The 23,337-nt window shown below is 39.7% G+C and overlaps 2 protein-coding genes across 2 annotated transcripts in view; one reads left to right on the top strand and one right to left on the bottom strand.

The window, feature by feature from the left end:
* Nucleotides 1-23,337, top strand: part of LOC111861257 (protein Wnt-4) — a 298,516-nt gene that overhangs the window by 67,228 nt on the left and 207,951 nt on the right. The window lies entirely within an intron of this gene.
* The window catches only part of LOC111861258 (protein wingless), an 89,852-nt gene continuing 81,512 nt past the window's right edge, over nucleotides 14,998-23,337 (bottom strand). The window contains exon 4 of the mRNA XM_023845674.2: nucleotides 14,998-15,545. Coding sequence (XP_023701442.1) covers nucleotides 15,030-15,545 — 516 coding nt within the window. The 3' untranslated portion in view covers nucleotides 14,998-15,029. The remainder of the gene's footprint in view (nucleotides 15,546-23,337) is intronic.

Here is a 23,337-nt window from a genome sequence, read left to right as displayed (position 1 = left end):
TCGTAACAGTAATCTACTTGAAGGAAAAAAAATCTTTTAAAACAGAGAGCCGTAAATTTCTGCTGAATGCGTTCTAGTTTGTTTGCATCAGTTGACATAATGGAATTCCAAACTACTGAAGCGTATTCAACCTTGGATCTAACTAAAGTAAAGTATAGTATGAACATGCATCCAAGGGTTGAATAGTTAAAGGTGATACTGCGAATTATACCTAATATGTAATAATAATAATAATAATAATAATAATGTATCTACACGAACTTGAAATGTCTATTAAGCATACTACAGAAATGTTTAGTGGTCTTACATAATGCCTGCAAGAAAACTTAAGGGTTTGTGTTTAAATAATCTACGAATTCTTTCTTCAAATTTCACTCACTTTCTATTCCTTGACCGACATAATCTCCACCGACAAGTAACAACGTCGTTAAACAAGCCAACCAATGGCCACAAACACTGGTCGACCTTGAATTATTACCGAGAAGAAAAGGCAGATTAATATTCTTTCACTCACGTAAGGAGGGTAGACCTGGATCAGAAAGTTTTGAGCAATCAGTCACTTAACAGTGATATGTGGCCTTTCAGCCAGGGGTTGAACAAGGGGATGAATAATCTCTTACGGTGCAGAAGTAACATATTACGAAATGTGTACAGCCTCTCGAACTCGAATTGTTTCGTGAAAATTTGAGTGAATTTCGGGTTCCATAAAGACTGGGAAATATTCTGACCAACTGAGCCACTATTTGTTTATGTAGACCCCTCCAAGCACTAGACGGCTAACTAGGCAGCTGTTACTAAGTAGGCAGTTTAATATTTACCATAGTTTTCTAGTATTTGTCAGAAAATTTACATTGCTTTTTTCAGTTTGTTGCATGGCATCCCACCAAAGAGGTGTGATGTGTTCTTTGTATACGAGTATTGACTACCTTTATCTCCTTTCTCTTCTAATGTGTTCATCACCGACAAAGTGAGCTACACCGACGCCAGGCTACTCAGTGACAAGGAAATGGTGTTTTCTTTGATAATTTATGTTTTCGTAAGCAGAAATGAGGTGTATCGCTCATCCTCATGTTTAATGACGTTACAGACACCTACCGACAGAACTTGTGCTGACAAAGGCCACAGGGAGTTTAAAATCCAATTAGACAAAATGTTGACAAGATGTGTTAACACTTAGCATGTTTCGTAAGAACTTACGCCGCGCAAAACCAGTGGATTTCTTCGCTCTGCTTTGAAGACAGGTTTCTGAAAATGGGTTTCATAAAATGACAGGTTTCATCTCGCACAAACCTATAGTTCTTCGCTTTAACGTGTGAAATTAATCTTTGTTTATCGAGCAAATCTATTTCGTCACATTTCTTAAACCTTAATATGGGAAACACCGATAAAAAACTTACGAATATTGTGTACACAGACACCCACAGAGGAACACAAAATCCTCCATTTCCCAGTTTCCTTCAATCCTATTTGTCTGAATTCTCCAAGTTGTCATATACGCATGATTTATTACATAAGGCGATCAGTGTGTAACCATGAGCTCAATCGCTGTAAATATGTGATATTGATTCCTTCAGTTTTGTATCTTGACGGGGCATGCGGTAGCGTATTTGATTGAGGTACTATGCTACAAGCCGGAAGGTCGCGGGTTCGAATCCAGATAAGATGTTTGTTTTTAATTTACCTAGTCCTTTCAGCCATACTATGGCCTTAGTATAGACTCAGCCTCAAACAGAAATGAGTACCAGGAATCTTACTGGGGGGTAAATGGCGGCCGACGCTTAAGGCTGACAATCTTACCGTCATCTTTAAGCTGATTGTCTAGAGAAAATGTGGGAGCCGCAACGTCTCACAACCCTACAGGCCTCCACGGCCTGTTACAGGGATAGCTTTACTTTTATCTTTGTTTTTTGAACTTTATGAAACGAAGACTAATTCAGTGCTTCTTTCTTGCAATGGGCTAGCTTCCGTTTACTAGTAAGGACATTAAAGTGTTCACAGTTAACGTTTACTTTTGTATGAAGCTCATTGAAGATGTGTGTAGAAACTCAAATGCATGCAGTTAAAAGAACTATACATTTCCCCGTTATCTTCCTGTCCCGGTCCACTTTATGCGATAAAAGAGATGGCGAAATTATCAATGCAGGAGGGATTATATTATAAAACCCGAATGAAGAGCAGATAATTCGGATGGTAATATATGCTTGATTATTCTGCGAAAAAACAAAGGGATATTTTGGTTAATACGTGAGCGTGCAATCCCTAATTACTTTCTCACAATTGGAAAACTCTAATCGTTAATTTCTATTTTGAAGATATTTTAGTCAGAACTCTTATTTATAATTTACAGAATGCGTGACTCATTCCACTTTCAGGCCTGTAGAATAAATATAATGTGCAAGTCACGGGGAAATAATTGTTTCACGAGAAACATCTGAAAATTATTTCTTATATTATTCAAAGGAAACGAAGATTCTGCTACATAGTAATTCGAAATTTATGAAGTTTTAAGTATTCAGTTATGAGTCGAGCAGTTTGTTTCATACTGACCGAGGGCTCTCGTGAATGTAGGCAGTACATCTCACTGAGGAATCTTCCGTATTTTCAAAAATTACGTTTTAGTGTAAGAATCATGATATTCCAATTTAATATTTGATTGTTTATAAACCAGACAGTTCGAGTGTTCCTGGGTTCCAAGAGTAAAATTTCCTCTACATAGACCATTACAAAAGTCACCACAGTGAAATATATTGTAATCCTACTTGATATTTTTCTATACTTCACGGTAATTACAGGCGAAGGCAGACACAGCCTCTTTCAGAAAATGGGCTTCACTTCATCAAGAATGCTGTGTTGTTCATATTAAGTGATCTTAACCTCGATGGATAGGCCACGCCAAAGCTCAAGCGGTTAGTCGCTGGCTTCCCACCGCGGCGGCCCGGGTTCGATCCCGGGTCTGTTCAAGTGGGATTTGTGGTGGACAAAGTGGCGCTGAGACAGGTTTTCTCCGACTACTTCGGTTTCCCCTGCCAATCTTCATTCCAGCAATTGCCACACAATCACCCTCACCTATCATCTGGGGCTGGTACAATAGGCCAGAAGTGGCCGCAGTACAAGGCACTAAGTCCCACCCGACTAGAAATAGAGAAAAATAACAACCTCGTTGGATACTGTCAGATTCTGAAGAATATTAACATGAATATTTAGTCAAGTTCGTTTGTTAAATTTCTTTTCAACATTCAATACTTGTACGATGAGCGGTGATTCGTTATGGACCCGGACATTTCATTATATTCGAGTGAAATTCCCAATTGAATATAGAGGACATGTGCTAACAGATCGGGCCTATTGCAAAGAGAAACAGAAACACCCGGGGAAATAGATGCGCCATTGTCTCTTTGCCTCCACAGATCCTGAATTGGTAGAATAAAGGGATTAGAAGAAAGTCATTCAGCAGGAAGTGTGAATTCTAAGCAGTTCATCACTGCTTCTTCCTTATTCCTCTTAAGGCGCGTCCACATTACTCGTGCTCGTCGGGAGAATCATCTGGCTTTTACTTGTGCTCGTAAATCTTCGTCCACACTACTTCAGTTGCTCGCCAGGCTTCGGCGCGTAAGGATCCGTATATTTTCTTGTAGTGTGTATAGGCTGTGGTCGTATTTTAATTTATTGGCTATAGTTTTTAAGTTAAAAATTTTAAATTTGCTTGTCTCGTGTCTTGTCATATCGCCCACAATACTCGCGAGCATAGCGAGTCACACGAGCACAAGCAGGAGTAATGTGGACTCGCCTTTACGTGGCACTGTGATTGTATCTGGACGCTGTTACACAAAGCAGTGCATACACGACTCACCATGGGGCGGAAACTGTACATTCATCCCACTTTCTGTTAACTCTACGGATCTCAGTCCTCAACAAAGAGGCGGCTGGTTAAATAATTCCCAATTATGAAACCCGAGAAGCTCGAAAGTGAATCCTGCCTAATGTAATTCACACTAAGTTTTATATCCGCTTAAGCCCTGTGATGTTTAATTCATAGGTTGATAATAGGAAAGTAAATACTCTGAAATAAATGTAAGCGACCATGAACTGGAATTATTCTGCTCTTTATTTTTCGTGGTTGCAAATGTCATTGATATTATCCTTCCTGAATGTTAGAATATTACAGGCCCATATCATTGAAAGATTTCACTACACATAGTTGTATTAAGCCTTTCTTTTTGTTGCTAGTGAGGTGGGACTAAGTCCCTTGTACTGCGGCAACTTCTGGCCTATTGTACCAGCCCCAGATGATAGGTTAGGGTGATTGTGGAGCAATTGGTGGAATGAGGATTGACAGGGGAAACCACAAACCCCACTTGACCAGACTCGGGATCGAACACGGACCGCCGCGGTGGGAAGCCAGCGACTAACCGCTTGAGCTATGGCGCGGCCTTTATTAAATATTAATATATATAAGACCACAGCACTTAACTTCCTTACCAGTATCCGCTAGAGTGCTTGTGGACTCAGGCATTTTATCGCCAGTAATTTACTGTGAGTGTGAAGGCTTCTGACGATTTTTCACTTTGAATAAATTAACAGGAGGAAGTGATTCGGCCGCGCCATAGCTCAAGCGGTTAGTCGCTGGCTTCCCAGAGCAGCAGCCAGGGTCCAATTCCGGGTCTAGTCAAGTGAGATTTGTGGTGGACAAATTGGCGCTTGGGCGTGTTTTCTCAGAGTAGTTTGGTTTCCCCTGCCAATCTTCATTCCACCAAATTCTCCATCATCATAATCACTCGGGGCAGGTACAATAGGCCAATCAGTGTCCGCCGTGCCGAGTGGACCAGTTGGACTCCACCCCACAATAAGCGAATTAAAAAAAAAAATAACAGGTTTTAATTTATTGATGATACTTAAATTTTAAAGATATTTTAATTAAATTTTGTGACGAATAGCTCTCCTAAATATCATTAATTTGACATCCGGTTGATAATGATAAACTGAGACCTATAGTGAGGAGACTTTGTTGAAATCTACCACTAAAACTTTATAGGAAATATAAGGTAGTAGTAAAATTAAAACGTGTTTTGGTAATAAGAACTAAGTTCTACTGTTAGCCTAATGCAAGGTATCGACACTAAGAGCGATGCATCATCAGTTTCTGTATTTAAAGTTATTACATTAAATAGCTTACATAGACGGATTAAATTTAATTCCAGCAGGCTATGCAAGTATACACGTATAATCGTGCAGATATTTCAGGGACGTTAGATATAAATAAACAGAATAGTTGAGCTTAGGATGCTGGGGTGTTATAACAGAGAAACGGACAGAATTAAGTTATGAGCATCAACTCCTTAAACATATGCGTAGGTGCTTAATCTTTCAACGAACAAGACACAAGATCACTCGTGTAATTCAGAAGATAGCCGATTTTGGAAGTTTCAGTTAACTAATCCTCTTTCTGTAAGCACAAGCTCACCTAATCATTTCCCGTTTGTCCTTGTTGAAATTCCGTGGTATTGAGTAAAGAGAGTCTCCGAATTTCTCTCGGATTTCGACATGCCATCTCAATCAGCCATTTTCTTAAGGATCTTGTTGGTTACTGATCCCTGGCCTAGCACACTAGCAAGACTCAGCACAAAGGGACTCTTACTATGTGCACTAACCTCACTGACGGAAGAATAATTCTGAAAGAAGAGATAATGCAGAATCAGACACCAAAACTGAAAGCCGTCGCAAGTGATAATACCAGTGGATCCTCTGTAAACATTAATGCTGGAACCACTACAAAAAAAAAACCAAACTAAGTAACTGAATCAATTACCGTTCACCATTACTCGGTAATGTCCGATTTACCCTCCTAAATATGAAAAAGAAGAATCACACCCCTTTCTTTAATATTGTCGCGTATTTTGGGGTGTGCGTGCTTGACTTAAAGACTGGTATTAATAATGTTCTATTTTAGCGTCCTGTTGCACTGATTCGTATCCATAATGTGCATGTGTTTACCGTCTTTTAGTGCATACAATTTCACTTGTCACTTCACACTACATGTTTCGGCATCATTCTGCCATCCTCAGGTGTATCATTCACGTATACCATTGCAGTCCCGAAACGTGTAGTGTGAAGTGACAAGTGAAATTGTATGCACTAAAAGACGGTAAATATATACACAATATGGATATTAAAGACTGGGTTTGATTTGGATTTACTGACACCTTATACATTCAACTCGGGACTACAGGTAATACAAGGCTATCGCTGATCTACACACCTTAGAGTTTCACCGTTACAGACACACTAGAGTCCTCACCCTTCATTTGTCGTATCCTGGTAACGGATTTCAACACCAGTCTCCCTATAACTGCAGCACACATGAAATCTTCTTTACACATCTCATTCGCTCTCTCGCCATTTCTTCTCAATCACCGTCCACTGCCATCCCTCTCAGTTCTAATTCCAGCTGCGTGAGATCCTCGTTCTACAGCCTCGGAGCGGACCCACAGAGATCGCCGCTTGTAACACTTATTGTTGCGTGATGTCATCGCGTACGTGCTTAGCCAGCCGTTCAGTAGCAACGGCTGCACGCGTAACGTATCGTGACACCTCCTGTATTGTTGCTTGCGGTTATTACCTAGCAACGGCTGTTTCTTTGCCTCCATAGTTGTTGCTTTGAGCAAATACACCACATTATGTAGATAAACAGGTGGCATATCTTTACCAAACTCCCGCTTTAACCTGCCAGAATGTGATAAACAGATGTAGGGGTAGAAACATTGGGTTAGAAATAAATAAAGTAACAGATTATTCATTTGATATTGCTGTAATTATTCTGAACCATAATCCAACTTCATATATTTGCATGAAAAGGCATAGGCCTACATTTATTACTACAAGCATACAACACACACACATTTCAATGTTACATTCATTATCAGTGGCACAAGCTGTCAGGAAATAAACGAAACATGACCATCATAAAAATAAACAGGAATTGGTTACATATGTTTTATCTCATATATATGTATATATGAAAGGAAATCCGAAACATGAGCATTTACTGAAGTGAGAGGGGGGTGGAAAGAAAAGGAGTAGAGGGTGGCATATTTACATGCTGAAAACTCATCACACCTTTTCTTTAAAATTAAGAACAAGAAACCTAACTGGCTGTTCTACCAATAACGTTCTAGACTCGTAGTCTGGAGGTGCTCTTTTCGATTCTCGGCCGAGACAACAACTATGTTGACATGTTTGTCACGAGTTTAGTTAGTCCTCTTAGGCGAATACCCACTACCGTAAATCCAATTACATGATGACGGCCACTCCCATCCAAATCTTGCCAAATTATTCATTCATCAGTAATCCTAGACGCCTTATAATCTGAATGTTGACTGCGCTGTAAAATTAATCACCACAAGTGTTTCTTTTCTTCTTTCGTCACCGACGACAATGTTAAAGAAATTTTTCTTTACAAGAGACAACGTGAGCAGTTAAAAAGTGTGCAGCTATCCCTGTAACAGACCGCAGAAACCCCTAGGATTGTAAGAAGTCGAGGATCCCATATTTTCTAGAAAATCGGCTAACACATGTCGGTCAGTTTATCAACCTTACGCTCCGGCCGCCATTTATCCCTCCCCCCCCCCAAATTCCTGGTACTCATTTCTGTTAGAGGCTGAGTCGACCCTAGGGCTACAGTGCGGCTGGATTAGCCTAATTGAAAAATCCCAATAACCTCTCCTGGAATCGAACCTAAGACCTATCGGCTAGTAGCATACCGCGTGCCCCAACCTGAGCAGTTACGTTTCTAAATATATAATGAGCAGTAAGTTCCCTCAAATGTAACAAGTTTAATGTGAGAATGTAAAAGAATGTCTTTACGTGTTTCGGCCAGAAGGTGTAGCCAATAATTAAAAAATATTATAGTTGTATGATTAAAATGATTAACACGGGTTCCCATGAAGAGACTTCTACAATATTTTAATTAAAATGAATTTCAGTTGTCACAAATAATGAATATCAATTAAAATTAATTCAAATTCCTTTGTGTAAGTACATGACCATAAGGACGGCCCTATTTCTCTTCTTATGGTAATGTAAAGGCCCGTTTTTCCGTCTAAAAATGTAACAGAGGATTTTTTCAGTTCTATATCTGTTTACCTGGAACTTAATTAAACAAGTTTTACGAGTATTACTGATATGTCATACTTCTGTGGTGTGAGGACCTCTTACATTATCATATGCTTGTTGCACAAGCTGGAGCTTACTACTTATTCATATGTAAATGGAAATTCTTGGGACGGAATACAAAAACCGGGACTGCTCACACTAAACCATAACGTATCATCTGTCTTCACAGTGCGAAGTTGCAGAAACTGAATGTGAATCAGAGGTTGATGTTTTAATGTGGTAAGAGAAATTGAACAGCAAAGACTAAGCACATAAAATGTAAAATTTCCATTTGTGGTCTAACATGATTGCAATACCTCAGTGTTTAACAGTTTATGCAGAGATTATATATATATTGTAGAAATTTAAGGTAAAAAATATACTAAAAATAATTCATATAATTTCAGGCCAGAGTAAGTTTTTACTGCATCAAGAAAAACATGACTTCTGAGATAAACTAAGTCAATGTGCTTTTACACCCTTTAATTTTACCCTTAGAATAGGCACCCATTATATATTTTTATTTTTATCAATAATCCATACAATATTCATAAATACCAAATTAATTACTATCATTTATTTTTTCTCTGAATCACGACTTTCCTCCCAATTGACAATCAAGTTACTGAATTTACAAAGAAATTGAATTATTTATTGCAATAAGGATTTCACTAATACGCTTTTATTTGTAAAAACAGCTGCCCGTAGACAATAACCTATTGACTGAAACACATCGTGTGTTAGAGAAATGAATACCTGCTTACTATTAATAGGTTATCTATTAATTTTGTGTCGGCGGTTGATATATGAGGATTTTTAAAAATCAGGATACAAAATTAAACCTGTTATACATTCCTTCCTATTTCTGTTCTAAAATTAAATTCAGCTGTATTCGTCACTATTATTTTAAAGATTATTCCAGAATAAAAACGGTCTCTTCATGAAACTGAATTGACGAATAAGTAAAAAGAAAAAAAAACCTTGAAGGCACATAGGGTTGTGAGACGTTGAGGGTCCCACATTATCTAGACAACCGGCTCAAAAATTGCGGTAAGGTTGTCAGCCTTACACGCCTGCCGCGCTTTACTCCCCAGGAAAATTATTTAATTAATTTCTGGTGCTCATTTCTGTTAGAGGTTGAGTCGACCCCAGGGCCATAGGGTGGCTGGATTGATTAGCTCAATTGAAAAGAATCCAATGACCTCATCGGGACTTGAACCCGCTACCTTCCAGCTTGTAGCATAGGCCCTCAACCAACTACGTTACCGCGAAAAAAACAAGCTTCCGAGGTAACGTCTTTCTATAACTTTTCCATTCGATTTTAGTCATGGATCCATCATTCAGAAAGTTTCGTTATATCATCACCCTGTATACATATGCTGCTGAGCAGACTGGAATAAGCGGCATGTCCAGTTTCGATTCGAGCTGTTGGCCCATTTTCAATCACGCTGGGAAAGGGAGAAAAAAGAAAAAGCAATTCTGTTCCAAAAGAATTTGAAGGACAAGTGATGGTGGCAAGGTTCTTACACGGCAAGTTGAAATGAAGACCAGTTTAAAAGGAAAAACAAATTTCAGACGTGGAAATTAAATTGAAAATAAAAGAGACTCAAAATTTAACTTGACAAAAAAACTAAATTTAATTATATTATTTTAAACCGAATGTGATAAGATGCGAAAATTCTGGACGTCGACATATGGTATTTTTTTCATCGAGATTCTATAATCTTCATGAAAGTTAAAAATTCATTGATGTAGAAGCGATATTTCCTGCGATAATTTAATTTATATGTATCTTACTGAAAACATATGCGTGTATTACTAACGTAAGGTGAGAAAAGGGAATTTTTATTCTGGAATAATCAACCGTAAATTTGAAATTCTATCGTTCCGTCTGCTGTGTACAAACATAAAAACTAGAATATACAAAACTATAATTTTGCCTGTGGTTCTGCATGGGTGTGAAACTTGGTCCCTGAAATTAAGGGAGGAACATAGTCTAAAGCTGTTTGAGATCAGGGCGCTGAGGACAATATTTGCAGCGAAGAGGGATGAAGTGACAGGAGGTTGGAGAAAACTGCATAATGAGGAGCTTCATAACTTGTACTCTTCTCCCAAATATAATTATAATGAACGAGCCAAGGAAAAGGAGATGGGCAGGGCATGTAGCACGAATGATAGCGAAGTCTAATTCATATTGGATATTGGTGGGAAAGCCGGAAGGAAGGAGACCACTGGGAAGACCAAGACGTAGGTGGGTGGACAATAGTAAAACGTATCTTAGAGGGGTAGAATGGGGTGATATGGACTGGATTGATCTGGCTCAGAATAGGGACCATCTGAGGGCTCTTGTGAACACGGGAATGAACCTTCGGGTTCCATAAAATGCTGGTAGGTTCACGACTAGCTGTATAACTGGCTGCTTCTCAAGAAGGGCTCAGATCTATGGGGGAAGATGATGATGGCTCCGTAGATTTGCTAAAATTTTCCGTATCTAAACAAATGATTTATACTTATTAATAGATTCCTAAAAGTTGGTGTGTCTTCTGTAAAACAAATACATCTTTCTCACGCTCAGTATTGTGTCTGTGATATGTTTGAAATTATTTGCGTGCTGCCTAATGTTTTGCGAATTTCCTCAATTAAAACTTCATAAATCCATGGAGGAATTTCATGATTGCTCTTAGCTTAGTGTAGAAATAATGAAGACATTTATAGCTGCAACATTTTACAGCTCAAAGCTAGAAAACTGAGGGTGTTTGAGAACAGGGTGTTGAGGAGAATATTTGGACCGAAGAGAGATGAAGTGACACGAGGTTGGAGAAAACTACATAATAAGGAGCTTCATAACTTGTACTCTTCTCCAAGTATAATTAGAATGATCAAGTCAAGGAGGATGAGGTGGGCAGGGGATGGAGCACGAATGGGTTAGACCTGGAATGCGTACAGGATATTGGTGGGAAAGCCAGAAAAACGAGACCACAGGGGAGACCAAGGCGTAGGTGGGTGGACAATAGTAGAATGGATCTTAGAGAAATAGGACGAGATGGTATGGATTGGATTGATCTGGCTCAGGATAGGGACCAGTGGAGGGCTCTTGTGAACACTGTAATGAACTTTCGGGTCCCATAAAATGCTGGGAAATTCTTGAGTAGCTGCTGAATTTGCGGCTCCTCCAGAAGGGCTCAGCTCCATGAGTAAGACTAGAAATATGCAAGCCTCACATTTCATCCGGCTTATTCGAATGGAAAACATTTATGGTATCCATTGTAAGGATAGTGGAAATTCACGTGTCTGTTGGGAGTGTAAAAAGAAAATCCGAGAGCCTCTACTGGCCCTTTAATACGGAACATTTCGAAGCACCAAATGATTTAATGTGGTCTCCTGTACATGTTATTTCATGTGAAGTTTCACTAGATCTACAGAATGCAGACACATGACAGAATAGGAATTATTGTAACCGCTTAGAAATAAGCTTAACTTCTAGGAGAGATTTGTGGGTTTATGGATCGTAAGAGCAATTGATGACTTTGTACCAACTGCAGAGGATATTTAGCGTCGAGTGTAGTATCAGAAGATTGCGTTTTAATCCGGAAGCATCGCTCGTTAACTTATATGGAGGTGTTACCCCATGATTCACGTGGAAAGTGGGTGAAAATCCATAAAAGTTATTAGAGAGAGAAGTCCATACCTCGGCCGAGATTTGAACCAAGCACCTCGGGAATATAACTGAGGGAGTTACAACGTAATTCAACTTGCTTGACACGCGGTATCTGGGTATTGCAATGTATCGTTAGGGACACTACATTGATCAGAAATTATGAGAATTATATTTTTAAATTAATTTATGAACACTGCAACCTTATAATTTTATGAAGTAGGGATTTCACGTTGTACAAATTAATTTTATGTTCTTCTTGAGAACTCATATTACATACACAGGAATTACTTCTCTGTTGAGATAAGTGGAATATAGCTTCATAAATTAACAAAACTTACCGCTATTTTATTATTCACATACTAATGATGTCTCAGTGAGGGAACAAAGGAACGTGAATTAATTCAGTGCAATACATATACATTCATTTTGAAAAATATTTTATTATTAGGTGAACGGAAAGGAAACTACCTTTCCTCTCATTGCGAAATTAATACGTCGATTTAAAGTTTCAGAATAAATTTTTACACTAATGAAATTCTATATGTCGTTGTCGCATATCCAGTTGAAAATTAATTTGAATTTGGATTAAGAGATTTTGGGGCACAATTTCACACATCCATGTATTATCGCTGTATATATAGAATAACCGCCAGTCACAAAAACGCTCGTCTACACTCAGCACTCTTGTTCTCGAACTCTCAGGTAATTATCAGCTAGAATTTTTTAAAATAAAAGACTAAAAAATATGCCATACGCGTTCTTTTGGTTTCATGTGTCTAAACGTCCTTTTTTTTATTAGATTGGATCGTTGCTTTTCTGCATAGTCTTACAACTTCTTGTATGTTCAGAAAGTGCGATGAATTCTTCATCTTCTAGTGAACAAGAGTAACGTCATTCAAGATTTCAGGTTAATAAATCTGAGGTAAACATTTTTTCTCTGTATCCGCTTTTAAATATTTGTGGCACCAATCAATATCCTGAAACAAAAATCGTTAAGTGTTTATGTTTTTAGACTAATGCTGATATGTGTCAACAGTCAAGCCTATCAATAGAAGTATTATAGGTGTTCAGTGTTGATGGGTTTAATGTTTTTAATTCTTATTTAATTATTATCTAATTTAAACTTATAAGAGAGAGAGGAAATTGTGTGAAGAATATTTTCAGAGTTTTAATTGTGATAGAAATATTAGAAGTAGCAGCTTAACAGATTTATGTATTTAAGAAATGAATTAGTGCAGATTTATAAGCCATTGCCTTTTGCTGAGTGCTGAGAGTATCAAGCATGTTAGAACTAAAATAATCAGACACTGATTACGTGTCTCAGTAGAGATTCTAGAAGAGGTAAATAATAAAGTCACATAAATTATGTAGAATTAACAAAGAATTACCTTGCACTCGAGAATAGAACGCAAGAAAATGACCGCAAATAGTGGAAATTACCTCAGTAAGTAACGTTAATTAAATAAGTTAATCCCAGTAACTGACTTCAACAATATTCTTATTAGCATTTAACCTAGCCTTGAAGGCAATAGCAGATTAAAGGCAGTAAAGGAACCATTTAGAATTAAAATCTCTACTGGACTGTAGAACATGCTTAAAAATTCTGGTGACGTTGATTTTGAACACTTAGTCTAATTTTTATGGCAACATCACATAAACGCCGGTAAAATGTAAAAACTCAGTAAGAAGTAAAATCTATACTCAGAGTTCGAAAGCCTGTTTGCAAATTATGGAGCCATAACAACTATCTTTCAGAAACTCTTAATTAACTACATATATCCTCTACAAAAGTTTGCTTCAAACGAGCAAACTACCGTTTTTGTAGCGCCAAAGATTTGGAAATTTGGAAGGGTCTGCATAATTCGTATCTCAAGCCTTCAAAATCGTTGCCGAAGTCTATACTCACACCAATCCGCCACGTCACCAAGAGCACACTACATATAGTGATATTATCAGATTTGCATATTCTGTGTAGACATACGCAGTGCCTGATGCTTAATGACTATTTTTCACTTATTACTTCTCATTATTTTATAGGATCAGTCATTCAATAAATAATATTCATTAAAATGCTTATACTCGTAATATAATAAGTTCTAGAAATGAATGTATTAATACAACATTATTTTACTTCAATTTAAAATATATACAATCCTCCGACCGCTCAAGTGACTAGCGTCAAGTAATACGCCTTGTAATACACATGACGGGTTTGGTATCAGTGTATGTGTAGATAAGCCTCAGTCATATATAAATACATGGATCCCTGTAATGGAAATTATTATTAAAAAAAAGTCAGTATAACACAGTACCTTATTTCACACAGTACCATAACATGGGAGTTCAGTCTTTCACTTCATTTATTTAATAGCAGTACTGTTTCAAATTCTGGCAGGAAGACAATGTTGTCGTGGGATTTCTTGTCGCGTTCACCCAACAGCTTACCATATGTACAAACGTTAGATACAAATTATCACCGTTCTTGAAGATTGTTGTGTAGCCACTGGATATGTTCCATTATCTTGAAACGGAAGGAGAAGCTAGGAAGACGAACTTTGGCATTACGGTGACATATTCGATAATATCGATACATGAGTCTTAGATCGATCATTATTAGATTTGCCATATTTGTATCTTAAAACTCCAGCCAATCCAGATATAGGAAAAAAACAGCACATTACTTCAAAATGCATATCTGCTCGCAATTCATTATGTACATTAATGATATTTAAAGGATCATGAGAAATCAGTTAATAACTTCACGTATTAGTGTCATCATAAATATGAATCCAATATTTGTAATAGCATGTTCAGAGAATATTTGAAAATTGTATGAGCTACTATATGAAGAGCGAATTTTTCTGTCCATGTTCCTGCAGCATAAAATGACTATGTATATTTGGGGTAGACTGTCACTTTGCACACTGTGAGAAAACTATAGGGCTACCTAATTTTCACACAAACTCTTTTATTTGTGTTACGAACCGGTCACTTCAATATTCTTCCATGTTGATAACCTACAAAGCATTATGTAAATATCTCAAGTGAAATTTAATTTCACACCCTTGTGTACTAAGTCATTTATTTAGGTTTCAAATGTCGTTAAAGTTTCTTCTTGTCCATTGCCACTGAATCTTTCGCACGTAAGAAGTTATCTCGTTGTTCAGACACGAAGTCTGCTTATGTTACACTCGCCATTTTGTCTCACAGTTGAGTACAATATTCACAGACACGTATGAACTATCTGTTTTGTCCGACAGAGGCTGCACTTCACTTCGCAGCACCAGTGGAACGTACATGCGCACCGTTGGATTACAGACACCTCTTGAGTCCTGTATCCTCGGCCGCAACACATGAGGTCGCAACCTTCCACCCCTATAGACGTGTCGTTGCACTGACGACCGTGGGTACCCGGTATCCCGAGACGCGGGTTACGCTCGCAGAAACCTGGCGACGGTTCGTAGTAAACCAAATCCTTAGTGCCCGGTGGTTTGTGTTCTGGGTTATAAGGTTTCAGCTGGAATGCGTAGCGATTTCTTTTGCCTCCAGAGCCCCCTCCTCCTTGGCCTCGCAAACTGCCCGCGTTGCTCACCATTACTCTAGATGCGCCGTCGAAGCGGTCCTTAAGATTGTCGCCAACGACTCGGAAGTTGGGCAGCCGCATCCAGCAAGTCTTCACTGCGCATGATCCGGACATTCCATGGCACTTGCATTCTTGTCGCATTTCGGAGGAAACGTGCTGTAACAAACAAACATAGCAACAGACGTCACTGACTTGTATTATTGTTTGTAGTAGTAGTAGTATTTATCTTTTTATTGCTATTGTGGCTTATAGACCAGTACACGACAGTAGAAGAGGTGATGCAGGCGGTGTTCTCTGCCGGTCCGCTCCGAGGTTATATGACTAGACCGACCGTAGTCTGTTCAACAAGTGTGTGCAGTGCAGCTGAGGATTCAGCTGTGGAGTGTTAGCTAGCAGGCAACGGAAGCTGAAGATTCTATATTGCTAAGACTCGTTGCCAGAAAACACTGCAGAAGAATAGCCATTGTGCAGAACTAAAGACTGATGAAAGTACACTAAGAAGACTTGAGTGGGGAGTGATTCATAGTGTGGAAAACAGCAATATTGTAGTTATTATTTGTAGTTACGACCTGTAAGCGGTCAATAAATCTATTCACCAATCCAAACCCCGTCTATAGCCACTATTATACGTGATATTATTATATTTCATTTCAGCTTAAAAAAACAGTGTGCAACGATTAGTAAAGCAACATATTCATTCTCAGAAGCAATATTCTGGTCTGGTGGGAACAAGTCACACTAGTGGAGATTCAAGACCCGCGCTGTTCATCAAGTTAAGGTTCATCGGATCAAGGAAGGTGAGGTGGGCGGTTCCTATAGCGGGCATTCGAGATATGAGAAATGCATACTCAGTTTTGTTGGAATAGCCTGAAGGAAATAGACTACTTGGGAAATATTGACTTAGATGCAGGACTGAACGCATATTAAAATAAACTTCAAAGAAAGGGCTTGGAATGTTACGGACTGGATTCATCTAGCTCAGGGCAGGAATTATTGGCTGGCTTTCATGAACAACCTATCGAATCTCTGGCCTTGATAAAATGTTATTCGATTTACTTTTACCGAAATATACTACATATATAATATATATGATGAAAATAATATAACGTTGTAGGGCCGTGGTGCAGGGGGGCGTGGAGGTATCCCACCTCTACCACCACTTGTAACGCCGTGGTGCAGGGGGGCGTGCAGGTACCCCTCCTTGCTACCACAGCTTACGCTGTAAGGAGTTAACACCATAATCCTAGCTTACTCTCAGCTAGGATTCTCCCGTTTCTGGGCTTCCTTCCTTACTTAAAGCTACCACCACCTATTATATGTCCTAAGAGAGGTGATGTAAGTACCAAGGACCGGTAGCGCGGTAGTCGAGCGTTCACTGTTTGCTGGCTCTTTCATCCTCGTCACCTCTTATTATTGGCGTAGAGCGGGCGTGCCGGGTCTGACCCGCCTCTACTTATCGTCTGTCATCTCTATGGTGGGAACTACCCCCTGACATCTTGTCATAGCTCCCTCCTGACATATCTTCATATAGTCTGCAGGTAGCAACGTATTACATTATTATGATTATTATTATTACATCTTAAAGGGGCGTTGATACCAAGGCTACTAAACGCTGCCTGCGTGGCAGGTGCCTATCCCTGTCCCTTCCTAGTACCTCCCCTTAAGCATTCGGCTGCTGCTGCCTTTCGTTTTGGTAGGATCCTCGGGATCGGTCGTGGAAAGGTGATTATGGAGGTGTGAATCACAATTCCCTGTGTACATCCTACTCTATGTACACTGGTCTATTTACATTGATATTTACCGTATTTACAATATTTACATTATTAACAAGGCCGACTTTCAGTCGGGACTACATAGTGGATTTACTTGAAGCTACGCTAGGAACCTCCCCTTCGGGGGTGTAAAACTGGAGTCTCTCTCTCTCTCTCTCTCTCTCTCTCTCTCTACTTCGACTCCTGACTATAGGCAAGTATTAATCGAGCAATGCGATCCTGTTTCCCTACTATTCATAATACACTACTAGTAATCCTAACACATACACCATACACAGACATATTGCCGGACTATCTTCCTAGGCAATCACTCGTTACATAATTATTACTCTCCCCTAAGGGCTCGCCGAGCACACTGGAGTTTGCTATCGATATTTTCCACACTCTTTTATCCACAATATTATTTAACAACATGGCTTATATGAGTAAACGTGACTTACTTGGAATAAAAAGATGCAGGCCCACTGCCTCCGCTCGTAAGGCCCATATTGAAGAGAGCCTCCGGCTGACAACTCAATATTATGTTTTTGGATCAGATCACAAGTCTCCTAAATTCAGTAATTTATATCTTTTAACTTGCTGAATTGGCTGTGGACGAAAGAGGGAAGTTAACTCCCCTTGTTGTCCTCAATTTCCAAAGTTATATTCTAATTGGCTATTCCGTGTGGTTGTGGGTGGGCCCGTGGTCCTGTCTGCTGCTTATGCGGTAATATTACGATACTCCAGTGGCCCGTTAACAGAGCTTCTTACTTATGTGATTACGCATAAATGCTGATCATTTACATTCTTAACCTAGTTGCCTGTCCAGGTGTTGACATACTAATGTAATGGCTGTAAAACACTTTTCGCAAGTCTCGAAAATTTAAGGCAATGCCTTAAATTTCCAATCTCAAAATTGGTCCGCAACAAACATGTATGCCCATTGCTAGGCAACGACTCAGTAAACACATTCCTGCACAAGCTAACGGGTGCAAGAATAGGAAGTCTATTGTTAGAAAACTGATTAGTAAATAACAATAGACACTGTGTTTTCAGTCGAGTCCGTGAAAAATTGTTAGAAGGAAATATTCTGGTAGAAGATAGAATAGAACAGAGTCGAAAGTGCGCAGAGTCGATTTCGAGACGCCAACCTGCAGGAATATGAGCTTGGAACTGAATTGAGTCGAGTCTTCGGAGTTGGAAGCTGCAGAATAATCGCAAGATAGGAATTAGACTGCGAAGAGAAGATTCCATGTGTGATTTGAGATGACAGTGAGACTGTTATGAATCCGTTGCCTGGATAAGACAGAGAATCGTAGTGTGTGTGCAACAGTGAACTGTGAATTGTGTAGATCAGCGATAGCGCTGTATTGTCTGTAGTTCGAGGTTACTGAATAAGATGTCGATAAAACGAATCGTCCAGTCCAGAACCCGTCTTGTAAGTCACGCATACACCCCTAAATTGTGACAGTAGCACATTATCCTACCAACTACATTTGTGTTAACATAAGAAAGTAATTAAAACATGAGCGATATAGACTTCTCCTCGTCCTAACTCACATCATAACTTCTCTATAGTTCTCTTACGTAGAACGTATACAAACTTGCATTTATACCTTGTTTTTCTTCGTATTAGACTGTGTTTAAAATAAACAGCAAATACTTGATAGAACTAGGTCTATTTGTTCAGTTAAAAAGAACTTCAGGAAATCTAGTAAAATAAAAATAACTGACAGATACTATCATCCGATTATAAACATATTCAACTAGTCCTTGAGGAGCAAATAACCAGTCAGCTTGTGTAGAATCTCCCCGAATTTTACGGAACTCTGAATTATATTCCTGCATTCGAAAGAATGCCAGATTTGTCCCTTTCTCGGTATATATAAATACCGTCCATACATTCACAACTTCATCTTCAGGATCCATTTTATTTTTGTCGTCATATCTGCTCCTAGATCTCCAAGCTAGTGCAGTCTCTTTAACTACTTTGGCTAAAATGATTTTATTTCTTCATACACTTGCAGCCTCTTTTTCATTGATTTTGTCTCATTATGAAGCTAGCGGTCGTAATTATCTCAATTTACCTGTTACTTTCCCTTAAGCTCTCGTGTTCTCCTCAGCATCCTGTTTCTCAAACACCTTCGATATATTTTATTTCCAAAGGAGACTCAGAGTTTGACTGCCATGCAAAACAAAACGTAAAATAATTATTTCCTACATGTTACTCTCCAGATTTTAGATAGCGAATCTTAGTACCATAAGACAGAGAAGCACAGCTGTACAAATAATATGCAACAATGTTCTCGTTAATTAATCTAGCAGAGTAGTAATGATACAAAATCCTTAGGGAATCTAATTTGGTATTTATAACATCTGCTTCAAAAAGACTGCTGTCTTCTGAGATGTGACACCATGTGAACTGGTATATAGGTATTATCACGTAATAGGGGTTTGCGTGGCTAATAATAACAACGGGTTTTGAAATGAATGATTGGGTTTATTAGCACTTTTACTACAGATACAATAAGTTATAGCAGCTCACAATCCATGGCTGCCTAAGACTTGCTCCATTCCTTACCGGACTGCGAGTGTCCTCTTCTGCTGTGAGTGACTTGGTTCTGATTTAAGAATCGGTCACTTCTTCCGCTTCCGCTGTCCGCTGGTTGGCACTCCACAGCTGAAACTCTTACGACTGCCTTACGAATGTGTAGTTCTCAAAGTCAAAGTCATATTGCTACTGACGGTCAGTCAGTCAGTCAGTAAGTCTTGGTGTCGAGCTACATATGGGCTCATGACCAGATATTTATTAGTGTTTGACAGTTACGGTCTTGTTCTTGTGGGACTCCCTCTCTGACGAGGTGACGGCTCCTGATATAGTCTAGCGCGTATTCATGGAAATTGTTGGCTGCTTGTTCGTATCTGTGGAAACCTTCGTTGAATCTTCCTTGACATGGAAAATACTTACCGTACCGTTGGTTAGCAATTGTCATATTCGTGTATATTCTTTGCGTTGGGAACGCGTATGTGGCGCGTCGTTGTCTAGCAATGAACTTCCGCCCTGGCTCCACTACTCCGGCTTTCAGGCATCATGTCATAGTATTAACATTTGGTTGTAAATATACGGAGAAGGATGTGGATAGCGGGTGTGTAACCATATTGAGAAATATTCAGCATAGGTTGCATTCCCTCTCAACTGATAGTGTCGACAGGCTGCCTCTCAACAGAGCTCTAGCTGTTACTGACACTGAGTAAAGGGCGTTTCCATGCGTAAAATAGGATAAGAAACATAAGTCAAGTAAAGCTATCCCTGTAACATGCCGTGAAGCTCCATAGGGTTCTGAGACGTTGAGGCTCCAACACTATGTAAACAATCGGCTCAAAGATGGCGGTAAGGTTGTCAGCCTTACGCGCCTGCCGCGCTTTACTCCCCAGGAAAATTATTTAATTAATTCCTGGTACTCATTTCTGTTAGAGGCTGAGTCTACCCCAAGGCCATAGTGCGGCTAGTCTCTTCGGATATCGGAAAAGCTCTGGCGTTTCAGAGATCGTATTTCTAGAGTTTTATTACTGAAGTATTGGTCGTTATGGTCAGCTTCTCCACGCAAAATTCAGCACATTAAGTGATTGTAACATACTTACATATCACCAATTACTAACTCTTCATAATTATCTCCCCGCTATATTTGTCGCTACGTAATTCCTGCAGCTGATTCAGCGGTCTTAAATAAACAAGCATAGCCCATATAGTGCCTCACCTGGTCTATCAGACAGCAGCGCGTTTTATTCATCAATATATAAATAAGTTCAAGATGTGTCCATATTGTTAGTTAGGCCCTAATTCTATTGAACATTATACAGAGGAATTCTAGCGGATTGTTCAGAAACCAATATAAACAAAAGGTTAATCGAATCTGGTGCACTTACAGGACAATTATTGTACTACAGGTAGTATAATTGATTGCCTGAACTGGAAGGATGTGGGTTAGAGGGAGAATTGCAAATCTTATTTTTCCTCTCTCGTTCTAGGAGTCTCTGAATCAAAATGTAGACTGAGGGTCAATTTTCCTGAAATCAGTTATGGGAGTGCGATATAATACTCAACTGCTCCAAGTGCTCAGACTGAGTTTAAACTTCACATTCACCTCCATGATGTTGTGCCTAAGTTCTGAGACAATTCTAGCTTTATTTTACAGACGTAAATATGTGCATATATGAACACGTAACACTAATGTGTGACTATGGCTTTATTTTTACCTGTCTATCTATCTATCTATCTATCTATCTATGACTCTATAGCTATTTATTTGGCCCTGGCTGTTTTTTCAGTTTCGCAATTCTGCACACAGTCAGTAAGACTCCTTGGACGAGGTATCAGCCTTTCGCAAGGCAGCTACCTACACACGGAACAACACAAACACAAAATAAATACATACACCCATTCCTTGAGTAGGATTCGAACTCACGATCCCAGTGTTCGAGCTGACGAAGGAAGTTCATACCTTAGAACGCGCGGCCACTGTGATAGGCCTATGTTTATCTACTCTCACACATACAAGGTGAACCAGGACCTCTGCGACAAACTCCGAGGAGTGATTGATTTCGCGAGGGGGGGGGGCGGATATTGTTTATCAAGCAACCCACGTTTCTCTGACGTGTAGTTTATGAACTACGCGACAGCGAAGAAGTGACATTTACAATTATGAAATTAATTATTCATTTATTTCATCAAATATCTTTGCGGAAAGTTTACAGAAGGTGTTCGAAGCGTCTGCCCTGAATCTGGCTACATTCAATACACCGTCATAGCAGTGATTGTCGGACTCTGTCGGGACAGTTATGTTCTGTGTCTGTTCAGAACAACGCGTATTCGCACAAACAGTTCCTCTCTGTTGTCATATGAGATGGCGTACACGGTACACTTCACATGCTCCCCGAGAAGAAGTCTAGGGGTATTAAGAGGGTTATCGCGCTGGCCACGCAAATCAAAGCGACCATTCTCTATGGAAGATTGCAATCAGTTGCTAGTGTAATCGGCTGCCTACACAGACGTAGTGTATGGGGTGAGGAAAAGGCGTCATCACTTGGTTCAACGCTGTAAACATAAACAGATTAGAATTCTACTGGCTGTGGACAAGTACTGCACAATACGCTTCAGAGACGATTAACTCGTAAACGACGCGATGGAAGGTGAGGGTTGCTTGACAAAATATGATCGTCCGTGCGAGATATCTCTCGCCTCAGAATTTGTTGCAGAGGTCCTGGTTCACTCTGCATAGAGGGCGAAACAAAATCTGCGCATAAACTCTCCAGAGTGTTATTCTTCTTTAAGAAAACAATTCGAAAATTGTATACAGAGCTGAGGCGCTTAGTTTTCGGGATACATGACCCTAAATTTGGGCAACCCGCTTCTCTGCAGTGTTATTTGTCGTGATGGTGCATAATACTTCCTTAAGCCTATTCAAGACACAGTGCACAGCAAGGCTCAGTTGTGATTGAGTGATGATGGAATACAAACGCGACGAATACTGTGACACGTTCTTAACCCTCAGCATCTGCGAGAGGCGAGCAGGGTGAGAATAAGCTCTACGTTGTGTTGGTCGATGTCATCTAGAAACCTGGTGCAGCTTATCCGTGAGACAAGCATTGTAATACAAGGACACACGTGAATGCAGGACGCTCACAGACCTTACGGGCACCATTCATAATTGCAGCTGTGGAATGAGAGGTCACGCGATGTAACATAAGAATTGGGACTATCCCAACAGAGTGTCCTCGACGTACTTCATGAGGACCAATCGCATACATAATATTACTCACGGAATGCATACCTGTCTCATCATCTGCGGATGCATTTTTGTGAATGGTTACAGCCTCAGCGCACTACGGATCGGCTCTTCCTATATAATATTGAGTGGACAGACGAAGCATGTCCCAAGCATGATGGTGCATTCAACGACCACAACAGCCGCCATTGGGTAGGAGACCATCTTCATGCTCCCCATGAAGGTCTGTATCAAGTCAGCTTCAGAGTGAGAGTTTGGTCAGGAACCGTAGTGGGCCATATCTGCTGCCTGAGAGGACAACTGCTCGAAGATATTGTGATTTTATGGAAGCTCTCCTGTCTCGGCTGCTTGAAGCATGCCCCTGGCTGTAAGGCAGATTTTGTGGTTTCAGCACGAAGGAGCCCCAGGGAA

Source organism: Cryptotermes secundus, unplaced genomic scaffold (assembly GCF_002891405.2).
Source record: "Cryptotermes secundus unplaced genomic scaffold, Csec_1.0 scaffold68, whole genome shotgun sequence".
In the NCBI taxonomy this organism is placed as follows: Eukaryota; Metazoa; Arthropoda; class Insecta; order Blattodea; family Kalotermitidae; genus Cryptotermes; species Cryptotermes secundus.
Note: the sequence above shows the minus strand (reverse complement) of the source record. Positions and strands in the feature narration are given on the sequence as shown.